This window comes from Mytilus galloprovincialis, chromosome 4 (assembly GCF_965363235.1).
Source record: "Mytilus galloprovincialis chromosome 4, xbMytGall1.hap1.1, whole genome shotgun sequence".
NCBI lineage: Eukaryota > Metazoa > Mollusca > Bivalvia > Mytilida > Mytilidae > Mytilus > Mytilus galloprovincialis.
Window position 1 is genome coordinate 73,937,039 of NC_134841.1, and position 17,015 is coordinate 73,954,053.

Genomic DNA, 17,015 nt, shown 5'->3' on the forward strand with positions numbered 1-17,015 from the left:
CCTGGGTTTATTATTTTTTTCGCCAAGATAAATATATTTTTCGTTAAAAATTTACCTTTAATCTAATCCCCCCTCCCTTAAATAAGATGATTTTGCCCCATTGTGTCTATGACTATTCTCTCAAACTTATGTTAGAGTCATTATTACATTCAAATGAATAAACACTAAACATTTACTTTAAAACAACAGAATTTTTTTAACTTAAAAGGGAAAAATATTCATTGTATTTAAACAACTTTCCTAATGAGGGGCCCACTATGCCTTCATAATAAATAAAGTCCTGGAATATAACAAAATTAATGGACATGTTTTGGTCATATAATACCAGTATAGTTCGTTGGGAAAGTTTCTTTAAAAGAAAAATACTAATGTGCCCTTTTATACTAAGAAGTGTTTTTTACAACAAAACAAAACCGTTTATCATATGAAATTGAGCCCTGAATTTCATGTGTAGTTATTACATTAAAGGGTTACTCTCATTCGTGGGGCTGTTCCCAGCCTTTTGGATAGATTTCTTCATAACGACAGTTTTTCTTTCCTTGACCATCGTAAATGAAAAAGTTGAGACGTAAAACTATGCTTGAAACACGTGACGTCACTCAAACGACTTTAAAGTAGTCTCCCTAATCAATTACGTATATTAAAGTAAAAGGATAATTAAAGTTTTAAATCAGAGATTTTTCTTGCTTTTGAACATTTTTCGTCACAACAACATCTTTCTTTTCTAAACTATCTTTAAAAAGAGAGGAGACCTCAAAAGTTTGCTTCAAACACGTGCGTCGCAAAGTGGTACATAAATTCTGTATACATGTGACATTTAGTGGAAGCCATTTAACCATATCATTTTGGCAAACAATTCAATCAACACCTTTATTAATTAGTCTTTGTTGTCGATAGCTATAAAATGCAATCAGCTGATTATTGATTTTCTGTCAAAATCTTAATGAGGTCAAGGTGAATTCAGAGTATTGTCTGATCAGGTAAAGTCCGAGAATCTCGACAAAAAAGTAAATAAACAAGATGGAGGAAAATAAATCGTTTTATATATTTTTTTTGCCAAATTCTTTCGCAAATGACCAATTTTTATCGCCACAATTATTATTTTTTCGCAAATTGCTACTGACTTGGGACAGGCACACACATACATAATGTGGTTACTTTTAAGTGAAGAAGTCTAGTATTACCTTATGTTGGTGGGGGGGGGGGGGGGTTAAATGATTATTCCTCATGTGTAAGGATATTTGGCAGTACCAAACAGCTATTTGGAGAAAAAAAATTGTGCAATGATTTGCCTGAACATGTAAGTAAGGGTTCTGGTTGTAAAAGCTGAAAATGATTTTTCAGTCTGAATAAAATACAGTACTGTACTACTGACCCTATCCCTAGAATTTGAAAGTGTTGCCCCCTCATGAATCAAAATGATGCCAGTATTTACTTCTTCAAGTGGGTAAGTTACCAAAATTGGCTTCATACTTCAAGACTTATGTAAAAATAATATGTGACAGATGCTACATTTTACATTAACCTTACAGACACAAAATATTTGGTTCTGACAGTAAAAATTCCTTGCACTTCATGGCACAATAGATTTAAAAAAAATAAAGACATTGAAACAAAAGACAATAAGAATGTAAGATCATATGGTGATTGTTTTATTTATCGTCATACTTTTTGGTTATCAGATGTACAAATTTTGGGGAAATCATATGTTTTATGTAAAATCCAGAAAAAAATACCACTGTAATATTTCTATCAGTTCTCCAACATTGTCCAATTGTTGAAGATCTTTGATTTGAGTAATAGACCTAAATCAGCCCTTCTGACGTCTATCTTCCATCAGGATAAAGTCTCATCTTTTATTTATAACACAGTTATTGTATTGCTTGTTTAAAGAATACAATCATGACAATTTCAATAGATTTTAAGGTAACAAAAATTACCATATTGAAAACAAATATTAACATGAATTTTCAATAAATTCAGCCTCAATTAGTTTGCAAATTTTATTAATTTATTATTATTTTGAGTGTAATAATGTTTTGAATGTTGAACATGTACTCAGTATTTATATTTCATGTACATGTATTTATTGAGTCATTGTGATTAATAGAAAACATGGCAGACGAAAAACCTATTAAGGTTGGAACTAGAGTGGAAGTAGTAGGGAAGGGAGTTACTGGTAAAGTTGCTTATATTGGTTCCACTTTGTTTTCCAGTGGTAAGTTTATTATGAACATATTTTACACAAATTATCACCAAAAAATCATGTTTTTACTTGTTCATAACAATCATTTCATTTCAATCATATGAAATGTAGTAATTTTGTTACATTGAAAAAAGATGATGTGGTTCAAGTGCCAACGAGAAAACTCTCCATCCAAGTCACAATGTGTAAAAAATAAACAATGTCAATGATAAAATTGCTGCTATATAAAAGATATACTTCATAGATTTCATAGAATAAATGGAATTGTAAGTGATCATGCATTGTGTTGATTTTTCTGAAACTAAGAAACTGTTCTCCCAGGTTAAGGGACGTTTGAGCACTTCCCAGCATGATTAACCCTGCCACATACTTATTGTGAAGTTGAAGTTAGGAGTCAAGCTGTATTCCAGTGGTTGTCATGATTGCTGTGTACCATAGAAGTTTTCATTTTAAAATGATTTCTCTTTAAGCAAGTTTAATATTAAAATGTGCAAATAAGTATATACGGACAGCTTTCTGTATTAGGGAAATGGGTTTATAAATTTGTGATTGTTTTGTCTTAGGGAAGAAGATTTATGTTATTTGTGTAGTGTTTACAAAGTCTATATGTTTATGTTAGGGAAATGGATTGGTGTTATTTGTGATGGAGCCAAAGGTAAAAACAATGGTACAGTACAAGGCAAGACTTATTTTACCTGTGAAGATAACCATGGAATATTTGTGAGACAGTCACAGGTAAACATTTATAATATAGCATTTTAAAGGAAAATATATAAATTCAATAGTGTAAAGTTTAAACTATTTATAAAGGAAAAATACTTATAAACTGAAGAAGAAAAAAACCGATAAATTGATAAGCTGTATTCCTTTCCCTTCATTCACTGTTATATCATGGGATTTTATTTTTAATGATATATTTTTTCCTAGCGAGTTACACTTAACACACATACATAAGCTTACATTTTTTGGGACAATATATATGTTGCACATGGAATATATTTGTATTTTAAATTTATGAAATGAATTCCAATTTTGTAAGAAATTGTTGTGGCTTATACATGTATAACACCATCTTTTTTAAGGCAAGAAATGACTGTTTCAAATTAAGTTTAATATTAAGATTTTGCACTGTAGTTACGACGTCAGGTTTGTAATTCTTAAATAATATTGCAAGGCATCATTGCTATCATTTCCATTGCTGTATGAAAATGATCAAATTTAGTTATTGAAAAGCTTTTCAGTGCTTACTGCTAATTCAGTTTAGATTTTTTATGAAAAAAAATCAGTAAGTTTGATAATATAAGGAAAAAACTAAAAATTATTGATATAAATCTTCTATTATTCAGTCCTTCAAGTATCTCATATGTTTTCATTATAAATTAATATGTATTCTAAATGGTAAAAAATGAAAAAGAAAATAATAAGAATATATAATATATGGTAACTTGTTTCTTCTACATTTATATATATTTATTATTTGTGTCTGACATTTTGCTGGCTCCTAAGTATTTTGTTATTTTCACTGTTGATTTTTTTTTCAAAAGGACATGTACATAATGCACAACATATATTTGTTGTTTATATATTCCTATACTATTTATAATTGATTCATTCAATTGCATCTTTTTTTCCCTTTGATACTGAAAAAGATGTTAAAATATTTGAATATTATAACCAAAGAGAATTCACTAAGACTTTTGGAGTGGCATTTCTATGATTCTATGTAAGTGTTTCAGCAGAAATAATGTTTTTTCCTCTCCCTGCATTGTCATAGCGCTTTCTAAAACTTCCTCAGTCTTCTTGAAATGGTTTGCCTTCTGATAAGTTCTTCGATTTTTTATTTGCTTTGAATTTTGATGAAGCTTTTTTAGGTTAGAATTTTTAGCTCACTTGTCCTTTTGCTTTTGCCATCACTTGGAGTCATTGTCGTCCTTGAACTGTCCTTGTATGGACATGTTAAATGCTGAATTACTTAATACCTCAAGGTGGGGTATAATAAGCTTTGCATGAATGATGTATAGAAAGACAATTATAGAATATTTTCATAATGTCATGATATGAAAAGCAAAGCCATTAGAGTCGATTTTTGATTCAGATTGGTCAATTTTCAATAATCTTCTCTGTTGTAAGCCATTTCAAAATCAATTTTCAAAATATATTTGAACTTAACAAGGATTGATAACTTTGAGACCCTCATCAAGACTTGCTGCTGTTGTTTTATTTTTTCAACAAAAGTAATTTAAGTGTTAGATTCAGGCATCTCAGAGTTTCTAGTAGATTTGTTATTATTTCAAGCTAGAGGTTGGTGACTGTATTACATTCATGAAAATTGATCTCAATAGGTAAACCAGAGAATGTGTATAACAAGAGGTTCGGGAGACCCCAAAACCAGATTAAAACACATATCTGTAAATCCAGTACTAGTTCTAGTTATCTCTGACATTTAAGAAAATCTGTTGATTTGAAATTGGTGATTTGATGATTTGAAGACAAGTTTTTGAACATTTTTTACTAATTTTATGTGCTCTCTATTCAAATGTTCGCCTATTTTTTAAAGAATTTATTCAGTAATATTACTGATAATAAAAGAGATAAATGCATTATTTTAAGTTAAAGTTAAATAAGCTTAAGAAGTATGCAAAATTTAACCAAAATCATTTACTGTAAATTGACCTTGATAACAGCAAACATCAATAACAACCAGCATTTAATGTAGGAATACAAATCGTCCATAAAGAGCAGTATAAACTCTCTCCATAAATACAAAATTCAATATTAAAGTCTGATATGGTAAATATTTTAGATTGTTAATCATATTTTACAAATAGTATTTTGAATATTACAGATTGTATCAATTGATGATGATACTAGTAAGTCTCCAGCACCTGAACCTCATCAGACTCCAGCAAAGCCTGCGTCAACGGGAATACCCAAGTCAGCACGCAAATCTGGTCTACGTCCACCAAGTTATGCTGGCAAAAGTAAGAAATCAAATACAAATTAGTTAAATTGGATTAAAAAAAAGAATAATAGAATAAGTTATTCAAGAATTCATTTAAAGAAAAATATTCAACAAGTGACAGAACAAATTATTATGTCATGAATGCACCTGAATTCAATTGAGTGAGCTTTTCATCAATGTTGATCAGTCACAAATAATTTTCTTTAGATAATATATATCAAATTAAAATTAGTTGAGTCAATTTAGTTAACTGTTGAAGTTACAATACAGGTAAGGCCAATTAAAATTAATTGATAGGTTTTCATCCCCGCCCGCCCCTCTGAAATCGTCCCGCCCCGATTTTTTTTATTCTAAAAAAATTACGATTTCCTGATTTTGTTCATGTCTGTTACCAGTAACCATTTATAATTTCGTTTCATTCAAATTTCGGTTTTATATTTCTTCGAGTTATCTAACGAAAATGATTAAGTCGGCATATATTCGAGCCTCTATATTCTGCTGCTCTATGATTACATCATCATCTACCGAGAATAGAGATTGATTACGGACATTACGAGAAGGGCATGAAATGTTCTGGTTATGAGTAAAACGCTGTGTCTAAGAACGCAAATTGCGGTATGTCACAAATGATTAGAAAACCGTTTATATTTCTATTTATACAATTACTTTGTGTCCGGAAATTAGACTGAATGGTATCCAAAGCGCAAGAGTCGTGGAACACATTGGTACATAAACGTGACTGGATTAAAGAAATTGACATAAGCACGAACTTGTTAGAATTATGACGGTATATTGAGCTAAAAAGAAAAGTCTACAAACATACTCATGTTATTATTGCAAGCCCTTACATTTACCTTAGATGGCTGTCGTTTTTTGTTGACAAACAGCAAACACCCTCTGTCCCAATACCCGCAATATATTCATTAAACAACAACTTCTTTTTGGTTAAGTTCATGTTCTGCATCATCTTGCTTTAGCACCAAACCTATGACTTTCAACACTGTTTGAGTTTTCATTTTATTATGTACTCATATTACATGTGTTGCATACATTTGTACCAATAAATTTGGTTAATTTTATGGGGACTACACACCATCGCTCAGAAAGCAAAATGAATTTTGTGTAGGTATAGTCCAACTGAAGAGAGGATTTCTCTACGTTTTTGATGTTTACTATATTTAAAGGCAAGTTTCTAAAGCTGCAATTGCATGTACATTTGTAAACAGTGTTTGCCAATCAGATATATTTATTCAAGAGTTTGAAAAATTATGTACATGATATAAGCTTATTTTACACTTGCTTATACGCCCTGCGGTATAAAGAACTCGTCACAAGAGGGCTTTGTATGAAATAAAATTTTAAAAATAAAATCCTCCCACCCGCCCCATTCTTTTCAAAAATCTGGATGAAAATCTACTAATTAATTTTAGTTGGTCTAATGGAATTAACTAAATAGTATGGAAAATTTATTTATGCTTAGTTAGTTTTATGAATGATATATGCTTTATTATTAAAGGTACAGAAAATTTAGCTGAGGCAACACCAAAGAGAGCACCCAGTGTACCATCTGACTTGTCTAGCGTAGGACAGACTCCTGGTTTAAGTAAGGATAAGCCTGGTTCTATGACTAGATTACCACAGCGTGGCCATGGTGGTAGTAAAGAGACTTTGTCAGCTGTTGAGAAACCATCAGAATTACCCAAGGTAATCTCATATGTAATTTTGATCATAGATTTGTGAATATCGTCAGTTTTAATAGTTCAAGAGAAAAATTATCAATTTTAATATATAGACATGATCATTGATAATAAAGGAAGGAATTGGTAGGTTTCAGGTAATTTCTTAAATGGTAACAATTAAAAGTTAATTTATGGGCTATTCTATGAAATATGAAATAAAAAGATAAAAGAATGCATACCATCACAAAAAGACAAGAGAAATAAAAAAACATTTAGTAACTAATTTCACATATTTCAAAGTTTGTTGGTCATATTTTATTGATTAATTCGTACATTTAATTAAAATCCCCAAACTTGATAGATGTGCTTTTATTGTATTTAAGTTAGTTTTAGCTTGAACAGCTGACTATAATAGCATGTATTTCAGAAAATATGAGAGATTTTTTTTTATTTCATGCAGAAACAAGTAATTTTTTCATGATTGATTGATTAATCGATTTTTTCCAAGCGTCCAATATGGGAACTTTTATTTATACGTGTTGAAAGACTCACGTCTTTGAGATGGAGAACATCAATAAAGTCTTGTTCCTTGCTGGTTTTACTAGTGGGATAAGGATTATTTTATGATGAACTGATACACTATGTCCTTTCATTTCCATCGTATAAATGGAAAATTCAGAATATTTACTAATGCTTTTTTGTTGCAATTGAATGCCTTTGTAAATGCATGTCACCGTTAATGAGTGATTTTGTAAAGTTTATTTTGTTTGTGTAATAGATGGGTATGTACAGATCACCTGCAATGTATAAGGTAAATTGTGTACAAGTACCTATAATCTGTATTCTTCTGTGTTGTATTCAGGTTCCCAGATACAGTGTGCAGAGGTCATGAAATATGCCTTACTGCTTTACATGTCCGGAAAATTAGGTTCAATCAGACAAGTATTAAAAATTGTCTGACCATATTTTTGACAATTTTTTTTCTTTCTATTTTCAATATTTGCCAGGCAAATTTTTCATTTGACTGATCAGATGTCAGGCACAAAATTGAAACTTTTGAGAAGACTTCTGTGAATTGTATTATACAAAAGTTGGTATCGTTTGCCTCTCTTTTGAAATACTTTCATTATTAGGTAACTATGAAATTATGCATTGTTTGAAGTAATGCATATATTCCTGAATACATCACACAACATCTTATTAACTAACTATAATACCAGATAAAACTATACTGCATGGATAATAGAATTGTAACATGATATGTTATTATGAAATTAGCATGATTTCACCACAAATTCCTATTGGATATTGTTAACAGCACCAAGTTATACTAAATATAGTTAAATAATAATGATTAACTCGGGATAAAACATTACACTTTTACCTTTTCTGTAACAAACGATGACAAAAAATTGATAATCAGGGTTTTAAATTAAAAATGCAATCAGTTAAGTTGATATTCTTTTTAAAATGAAATTTAATTTAAAGTTGACCTCTAAATATGTTGAATTACATGTATTGGAAATTATTGATATTCTTTGGGAAATGAAATTAAATTTGAAGTTGACCTCTTAATATCATGAATTATTCTTTTCTGTTCCTGATGAGTTGCCATAATATCCATATCTATTTAATTCTTCATCGCATAGTACTCTTTTAAGATAATAAAAGTAGTAATTATTTTTGTTTGTTTATAGAAGTGCAAGTTACACAACAGCCCATGTGGATTTTGCTTTTTCCACCTGCCCACCGTGGGCAGCCCACCCATGCCCACTCTAGCTATAATCTCTTTTTTTGTAAAAATATTGATTACAAATGCTTATCTGCTGTTTTCAAGTGATTGTACTTGCAAGTCTTTGGATTAAACAATAGAAATTACATGCCCACTCCTCCCATGGTGGGCCGGTGGACAAAGCAAAATCCACCTGAGCTGTAGTGTATATACACTGTATTTAAATATTTACACATCCTGCTGAATGCTTAGAGTAAAGAGTATAGTTTTATTTAAAAATAATTAAACACTCTTTGTTAAAATAAACTTATGGTTTTGTAAAAAAAATGATGTCTGTTTAATACCATCTATATATCTATATATTAAAGTGTTCAAAGATAACAGAAGGGTTGCTTCTGCTAAAGCTAAAATGAAAATAAGTCGTGGTCAAGTTTGACAAAATTTAAAAATACTTTTTTAATGCTATAGTTGAGAGCTTATGACATACAGTTTTGTAGTCAGCTGGTTTAAATTGTTTTATTGGCAATAGCATATTGACATAAAAAAAAATATAAACATTTTCTTTGTAATTATTATATTTAAAAACATATATTACTAACAAGAGATTTTGAAATTTATTCAAAAGATTCTAACTCTTCATAATATGTATGATTAATGCTTTTTAACATTTTGTTATTCTAGAAGAAATAGAATAAGATTTAAGAGGCGACATTTATATCTTCTATTGGTTAAATTTTATTTTTCTTATAATAACTGAAAAATGTTAACTTACAATTTACCAATAACATGAATAATATGATAAATGCTAACTTTGAGATGCAGTAGAGTGAAATAGAGCAAGTGCTTCTAAATTTGTGATGTGGTAGAATTTGATGTGGCAAATGCTAATGTTGTGATGTAGTAGAGTTGATAATTTTTCTATGTAGTAAAATTTAATATGGCAAGTGCTAATTTTGGATGTTGCAAATAAACCATTCATTTATTTCTACCCATTTACTATTAATAGCATGATGTAAAATCTATCAGCCATCTTGGAATGTTGCTTTCGATACTTACCAGTTTTTGTCTCATGGCTATGTTTTAATTTCATGCAGTAGTGTAAGAAAAATAAATAAAAACATGGTCTGTATAACTTGCTATAACATTCTTTGATTTATTCTTTCAGCAAATGACAAAAGAGTCCAAGAGATTAAGTCTTTCTTCAGAGAAAGTTGTCATTGATACGAGTAGAATGGCCATGTCAATGGAAGGTGCTATTCCTGACACAAAACGTCCAAGCATTACTCCTGATGATACCAAACGTATGAGCATGAGTATGTCAGCAGAGGGCAGCCTAACAAACATCCAACAACTGCAGGAGATGGAAGGATTAAAGGCAGAGATTAAAGATCTTAATGAAAAGCTAGAAACTTTGAAAATTAAGCGTGGGGATGATAAAACAAAACTTAAAGAGTTTGAAAAAGTCAAAATACAGTTACAGCAGGTAAGTGGTTAGATTGAAAAAGTGGATGAATTATATAAATTTCATGCACATGTATGTATGTAACTGCAAAAATGAAAAATAATTGAAAGTATTTACATTCAACATATTTTTCAGTTAACATGATTGAATTTTGCAAGTTGATAATCTCAACAAGCCTATTATATTCAAATATATAATAAGGATTGTCAGCATTTGGTTAAACACATTGAAAATTAAAAATAGCAAACAGACACAGTTTGTTTCAAATGAAAGATACTTGCAGATCCAGTGATTGACATAGATTTTCTCAATGTTACCCAGTCCCTGGGCTTGAGGGACCTGTGAGTGTTCGTATGATTTAATTATTGTGTATTTGATTTTTAATTTATAGTATTATGGGCATTGAAAAGTGATAATATAATAGTGTTGATTTTATTAATTTCATGTTTATAAATCAATTCTCTGTATATTACAGCTGCAAGAGTACAAAGTTAAAGCCCAGGAATTACACAAAGAGACACAACAACACCTGCAAGCTGCAAAGAAGGTAAACATATTTCATAACATAACAAGTAAACAGCTTTTTCACAATAAATCTTAAGAGTAAGATTGGTAGTAAGTTACACTGAATTGTTCATGATTTAAAAATGATTTTTCTCATAGGATATTATTTTGCCCCTGCCACTAGGCCCTCTGACATCACAAATTGTTTTCCTTTTTAACTTTAGTTAACCAAGTACTATGAAACCTATACTTCATGCCTGTTACCACCAAACACAGATCAAGTCCAAATTTGGGTGGTGTCACTTTCTTGTTTTCAGGAGCCTGTAATTCAGTGGTTGTTGTTTGTTTATGTGTTACATATTTGTTTTTGTTCATTTTTTTTACATAAATAAGGCAGTTAGTTTTCTCGTTAGAATTGTTTTACATTGTCTTATTGGGGCCTTTTATAGCTGACTATGCGGTATGGACTTTGCTCATTGTTGAATGCCATAATGTGACTTATAGTTGTGAATTTCTGTGTCATTTTGGTCTTTTGTGGATAGTTGTCTCATTGGCAATCATACCACATCTTCTTTTTTATAAAGTCCCTTTTCAAATGATTAATTGGCTGAATTTGAAATAGATTTTGATTATAATCTATAAAGCTTGAAAGACATTTCATGATTTTCACTCTTGTTTTTTCATACGTAGGAAGCTAAAGATGTACAGGAGAGCTTTGATGCCTATAAAGATGAAATGTCAGACTTATCAGAAACAGTGGAAATTGCTACACTTGATAAAGAAATGGCTGAGGAAAAAGTAAGTTAGGAAGTTTATAATGTCAGAACAGATTTTACTGTAGTATTAAATAAAGGCAATCCAACCAATAGTATCATGGACATCGAATAATTGTATGATTAAAAAGATTGTAATGCTATATTTAGTCCTCAATGGAAACTCATTGATACTATTCCTTGCAGATAGAGAGAGAGTGAAGTTGCAATGTGAAATTGATATTCATTGAACTTTTGAACCAACATTTTACTGTTATGTAATTAAATCAGAATAAAACATTTCATTGGCATTTTCAGGTCCTTGATCATCTGTAACATTTGTTCTATGTTTATTTATAATACATGTATATGTTTTACGTATCATATCACACTTTTGAATGACCATTCTGTTCTTGTTTTGTCCAGTCTGAAGGTTTACAACAGGAGGTAGAAAATCTGAAAGAGAAAGTAGAAGAACTGACAGTAGATCTTGAAATACTCAGAAGTGAAATTAGTGAAAAAGGTAAGTAGCAAATGTATAACTTAAATTTCTAAATCTAGTTACATTTTAAAATGAAATATTAATACAATTATTTAAAGCAAAAATACTTTCAGTTCCAGTGTGAAAAATGAAGATAGGAAAAATAATTATTTCATTTCTAATGTGAAAATACTTTTAGTTCTAGTGTGCAAAAAAAGAAATTTCAATCAAATTTTAGCAAAATATTTAACACAGGGCTATTCCATTAAAAGATGCATGTTACTTGGTGAAGGCACTTTGAAATTGGGATAACCCCCTATAGAAACAATTTTAGTTACATTTTCACTTTCAAAAAAGTACTTGACGTCCATCCCTTTTTGAAATTTTGAAGTTCCTTCCCCAGGTCCAATGTATGTTTTATGGAAAACAGCCATAAATCATTGTACAAACGTTTTGATACTTCATGAGAGTATTTTTAAAAATGGATGAAGACTGATTTTAACTAATTCTATTTTAGGAACAGATGGTGTAGCCTCAGACTACCAAGTAAAGCAGTTAGAACAGCAGAATGAGAGATTAAGAGATGCTCTTGTTAAGTAAGAATTTTAAATGCAGATTAGTGTAGACTAGACTAGAGCATTGAATGCATTGTATATTTTAAATTTGTAAATCTGTATGATACAAACATAGTAATTTTTGAAAGGAATTAGTATATACGAAAAATCTATTTTGGCATATCTTAAGTTATTTTTACAGGCTTCAATACCCATTGTAGTATTGATAGGCTCAAGTGATCTGTACTGTACAAGTGTCCAACTACTTTGTGATGAAAAATTTTCATTTCTCATATGCAATTTATTTGCATTTGAGCATCAGCAAATAATTTCCTGTGAACAGAACCATCTACATTTGGCTATTGAGTCCTAATAAAAGAGACGAAGCAAATGTAAGTTCAACTAATATATTATTTTGACAGAATGAGAGATTTATCAAACCAAGAGAAGAATGATGCTGCAAGGAAAACCAAATTAAATGAAGACATGTTGAAAGAGTTAACAACATTAAAGAAAGATAAAGAAAAGTTGCAGACTGAAGTTGCTTCTCTCCAGGCTGAGATGATTGACCTAAAAGATCAGGTATATAGTATAGTATAGTCATAATCAAATTCACGTTAATATAAATACTGTTCATTTTGAATTTTGAAAAAATCTCAATGCAAATTGTTTGGTGGAGAAAAATGTTTACTAAAACAAAATTGAAGTTGAATAGTGAAAAAATAACGTTAAAACTTAGGAACTGCATAACTTAATGCATATTATTTTATTTTTCACATATTAATTGCTGATGTTATCCTAAATATCAGATAATGTTTAAAATTTAGATGAAACTTTCTGTATTCTATTAAACTTTGTACAAGTGAAAAATAAGAACTTGTGATTATTAAAAGTAATAAATGTAGCAGTCACTAAAATCTGTAAAAATACTTTTTACAAGGTGGATGCTGCTTTGGGAGCAGAAGAAATGGTAGAAACTCTGACAGAAAGAAATCTTAAGTTGGAAGATAAGATACAGTCACTTGAAGAAGAAATGGCAGATTTGGTAAGATGAACTATGTTTAACCTAGAAAAGCTTATTCTTTTATCACTTTTTCCAGCTCAACTGATAACAGGTTAAAATTTTTGGTCAAGGTAGTTTTCGATAAAGTTGAAGTCCAATCAGCTTGAAACTTAGTACACATGTTCCCTATGACATGATCTTTCTGATTTTAATGCAAAATTAGAGTCTTGACCCCAAATTCACAGTCCACTAAACATAAAAAAAGAGCATGTGATGGAGCCCAGTGTACTATGGACACATTCTTGTTGTTCTTAATATATTTCAGCGCAATTCCATAAATAAGATATGTAAATTTTACTTAAATGATGTAATAATTTCTGCTTTGAGTCTTAGAATATAACTATAAAGCCAAAATATGAGATCATTATTTACACCTTTATTTCCTACAGGAAGCACTTCATGAAATGAATGAAGAATTACAGGAGAATGCTAGAGAATCAGAGCTAGAACTGAGAGAAGACATGGACCTTGCTAATGGTAAAGTAGCTGAGGTAAATATATGTAAATGATATTGAGTGTCAGTACAACAACTTATAAATTTATGTCTTTACTTACAGCGTTTACATTAATGCTAGCAAGACAAATCTTTGTTTGGCTTGCTTGCTTTGTTTGTATCAGTGTTTGCTCAAGCATGGTAATTAAGATAGGCGGGGCTTCAGCTTGTATACATCATACTTAGATTGTATTGGATGTTATGTCTGAGGTTAAGGACACTTAATTTTAAACCATCACATGACAAATATTCTCACATGTTTTCTCACCTGTAAAAATACAATAATTTGTCAATGAAAGAAAAATATAAACTTTTTTCTTGTATGAGGGTGAGAAACTTATAACATATCAATCTATTAGTTCAGTCAGTTATTGCCATGTCTCTCTTTCGATTATGCAACTCAAGAAATTTTCCAAAAAATGGGAAACAATTGTATCGAAAAGAGAAAATCGAGTGCACCTTTTTTATGTTAGGGTGTGTTTGAGATGAATATTTTCTCTTGAAAATGTACAAAACAAGAGTATTTGATACATCATCTCGCTTCAGACTCTATCATTTTATATAGCAAAGCTACAGGTTGACTTTATAACATAAAAAAATCACAGTACTAAAAGATGAAATATAGGGGTCAAGTGAAATACCTATCCAGTGGATCACAAAATCAGAGTAGGTGTGTTCGAATAGCTATTTTACTAAAAGTGCTTGACGACAGTCTTTAAGTTGGATCTCTGAAAAAAAAATTGTCTTCCGTTTCTACGATTGTGAAAATGAACTGGCGTAACAGGAAGATAATTTCGACGAAGTAGAATCCTGTCTGTATTGTATATTTACAGGTAAGGAAACATGTGAGAATATGTATCATGTGATGTTTTAAAATTTAGTGACCTTAACCTCCAACATAACGTCCAATAAAATTTAAGTATGATGTATACAAGCTGAAGCCCCGCCTATCTTAATTACCATGCTAGAGCAAACATTGATACAAACAAAGCAAGCAAGCCAAACAAAGATTTGTCTTGCTAGCATTAATGTAAAAGCTGTAATATGTAATTTGTATTGACTTTTTTTTACCAAATGTATTTGTCACATTTTTCTTTCATCAATTATCTAAATTTGGCCCAGTAGTTTCAGAGGAGAAGATTTTTGTAAAAGATTACTAAGATTTACGAAAAATGGTTAAAAATTGACTATAAAGGGCAATAACTCTTAAAGGGGTCAACTGACCATTTCGGTCATGTTGACTTATTTGTAAATCTTACTTTGCTGAACATTATTGCTGTTTACAGTTTATCTCTATCTATAATGATATTCAAGATAAAAATTGTTAAAAAATTGACAATAAAGGACAATAACTCCTTAGGGGGTCAATTGACCATTTTAGTCATGTTGACTTATTTGTAAATCTTACTTTGCTGTACATTATTGCTGTTTAAAGTTTATCTCTATCTATAATAATATTCAAGGTAATAACCCAAAACAGTAAAATTTCCTTAAAATTACCAATTTAGGGGCAGCAACCCAACAACTGGTTGTCCGATTCATCTGAAAATTTCAGGGCAGATAGATCTTGACCTGATAAACAATTTTACCCATTTCAGATTTGCTCTAAATGCTTTGGTTTTTGAGCTATAAGCCAAAAACTACATTTTACCCCTATGTTCTATTTTTAGCCATGGTGGCCATCTTGGTTGGATTGCCGGGTCACCGGACACATTTTTTAAATTAGATACCCCAAAGATGATTGTGGCCAAGTTAAATTTCTATATCATCAAAAGTACCATATATCAATCTGAGAATCCAAGGTGTATTATTGAAATTTAGGTGTTATCCCTAAAACCAAAATCTTCTGATCTCAAGTAAGGCCAGGGTTTTTTAATTTGTTGGTTTACGGATTTTACCAATGAAAAAGTCGGGTCGGTCGGTCGGCAAAAAAAAAGAAAACGAGGACTGCACAGATATCGTCATTTCACAAACATGAAAAGCAGATTCACGTAGCTCCTAATAAATTCCTGATAACTTGGTGGGCTTGGTGAATTACGATCTTCAAGCACGAAGAAGAAAAAATGTAAAAACGTCGTACGAAAATAAGTTTCAACACACATGTCAACAAACGTAATGGACTCGTCCACTGGAAAAACAAGAATATCGGATTAATCTATTGTCATGCATTCCCGTTTTTTTGGCCAAATGGACGATATTTTTTTATGACCTATGAAGCAAGAAAATTTCAAATGATTTGTTAATATTTAGTACTTTAACTTGACGTCTTCTACCTGTCCACATTTGGACAAGTCTATTTCTATCAGATGATGCATCTTACAGACTGATGACAAATACGGTAAACGAATTGATTTTGTTATTGGTTTTAAACACAGGTTTCGTTTCGCAAAATTATTTGCGCAAACCACATTTCAAGGTCAGTTATAATTGATTTTTTCTATTTTTAGAAACGTAAACAGGAAGTTTTATTTTTTTCACTACAGAAAGTGTTATCAATTTTGATAGTGATTAATGCATTTCATTTCATAAAAAAAACGAGTATTTTAATTATTTTTTAGGGATAATGCATTTGTTACGGTCGGCGGGAATAAAAAAGCATGAAAAGTGAATTTTATTTTTATTCTGGAAATCGGCAAAATCGGATCGGCGGATCCGTAAACCAACAAATTAAAAAATTCTGGCCTAAGCACTGTTAAAGATATTTCTTTAATAATCTGTAAATATATAAAAAAAAAATGAGATCTGTTCTGTCCCAATGGTCTTAATTCATTATTGTTTACCTGAGGAAGAAACACACATACTTTTTCATTCTTCTAACTTCCTCATTTATGCATATATTGTCAAGGAAGCTATGACTTTGATTTAAGATTACATTTTCAATCAACTTTATTTTCTAGTACAAAAGAAAACTGGATGCTACATCAGAAACTATTGCTGACTATGAATCAACTATTAGTAAATTCAGAGAATTAGTTACCAGTCTAAAGGTAAGCAACTATTTGTAAATTCAGAAAATTAGTTACCTGTCTAAAGGTAAGCAACTATATTACCAGACTAAAGGTAAGCAACTGTTTATAAATTCAGAGAGTTAGTTACCAGTCTAAAGGTTAGCAACTATTAGAAAATT

General features: G+C 30.5%; 1 protein-coding gene across 4 annotated transcripts in view; it reads left to right on the forward strand.

The window, feature by feature from the left end:
• The window catches only part of LOC143072913 (dynactin subunit 1-like), a 57,773-nt gene that overhangs the window by 824 nt on the left and 39,934 nt on the right, over positions 1-17,015 (forward strand). For 2 of the 4 annotated variants that reach the window (XM_076248080.1, XM_076248082.1), the window contains exons 2-15: positions 2,111-2,218; positions 2,826-2,941; positions 5,052-5,187; positions 6,685-6,872; positions 7,626-7,658; positions 9,745-10,062; positions 10,517-10,588; positions 11,236-11,343; positions 11,724-11,820; positions 12,296-12,374; positions 12,755-12,914; positions 13,273-13,377; positions 13,785-13,886; positions 16,786-16,875. In XM_076248080.1, coding sequence (XP_076104195.1) covers positions 2,116-2,218; positions 2,826-2,941; positions 5,052-5,187; positions 6,685-6,872; positions 7,626-7,658; positions 9,745-10,062; positions 10,517-10,588; positions 11,236-11,343; positions 11,724-11,820; positions 12,296-12,374; positions 12,755-12,914; positions 13,273-13,377; positions 13,785-13,886; positions 16,786-16,875 — 1,707 coding nt within the window. In that variant the 5' untranslated portion in view covers positions 2,111-2,115. Of the gene's footprint in view, positions 1-2,094; positions 2,219-2,825; positions 2,942-5,051; positions 5,188-6,684; positions 6,873-7,625; positions 7,659-9,744; positions 10,063-10,516; positions 10,589-11,235; positions 11,344-11,723; positions 11,821-12,295; positions 12,375-12,754; positions 12,915-13,272; positions 13,378-13,784; positions 13,887-16,785; positions 16,876-17,015 lie in introns of all 4 variants that reach the window. The other 2 variants (XM_076248081.1, XM_076248083.1) reach the window with 2 other exon arrangements.